We start from the raw sequence: 517 nt of genomic DNA, 5'->3' as shown, positions 1-517 counted from the left end.
GCAGTGCAGCAAGCATCAGGCTACGCAGATCCCCCGCTAAGAGAACTCTCTGCTCCTGCTGCTGCTGCTGCTGCTGCTGCTGCTGCTGCTGCTGCTGCTGCAGCAGATGCGGGTATGCTGCTCCTAAGCAGCAGCAAAGCTCCTCCAGCAGCAAGCAAGGAAGATGTGGTTTACTGCGATCATCATCATCATCATCATCTGCTGCTGCTGCTGCTGCTGCTGCTGCTGCTGCTGCTGCAGCCGGTGAAGCCTGAACAAACCTCCTCTAGGTGCTTTTTCCACAGCAACGCAAAGTCTAGGGTTTCGAGTGTATCTACACTCAGCTGCAGCGCGAAGCCAAGAGAGAGGTCTTGCTGCGTCAGCAGCGAGAACTGCTTCTTCTCCTGCTGCTGCTGCTGCCGCTGCTGCTGCTGCTGGTGCTGCTGCGGCTGCGAGTGCTGCTGCTGGTGCTGCTGCTGCGGCGGCGGCGGAGGAGGAGAAGGCGTGTCCTTGTCTTCTTCTGCATCCTCCTCCACAC

At 59.0% G+C, this 517-nt stretch overlaps 1 protein-coding gene across 1 annotated transcript in view; it reads right to left on the bottom strand.

Annotated features, from left to right (window-relative positions):
• EMH_0005540 (uncharacterized protein) overlaps positions 1-517 on the bottom strand; it is a gene marked incomplete at both ends in the record, with an annotated part of 5660 nt that overhangs the window by 2586 nt on the left and 2557 nt on the right. The window contains 2 exons of the mRNA XM_013497230.1: positions 3-250; positions 318-499. Of these exons, the coding sequence (XP_013352684.1) occupies positions 3-250; positions 318-499 (430 nt within the window). The remainder of the gene's footprint in view (positions 1-2; positions 251-317; positions 500-517) is intronic.

The sequence above is a fragment of the Eimeria mitis genome, genomic scaffold, assembly GCF_000499745.2.
Source record: "Eimeria mitis Houghton genomic scaffold, Emh_scaff255, whole genome shotgun sequence".
Classification (NCBI taxonomy): domain Eukaryota; phylum Apicomplexa; class Conoidasida; order Eucoccidiorida; family Eimeriidae; genus Eimeria; species Eimeria mitis.
This window is presented reverse-complemented; position numbering and strand designations above follow the sequence as displayed.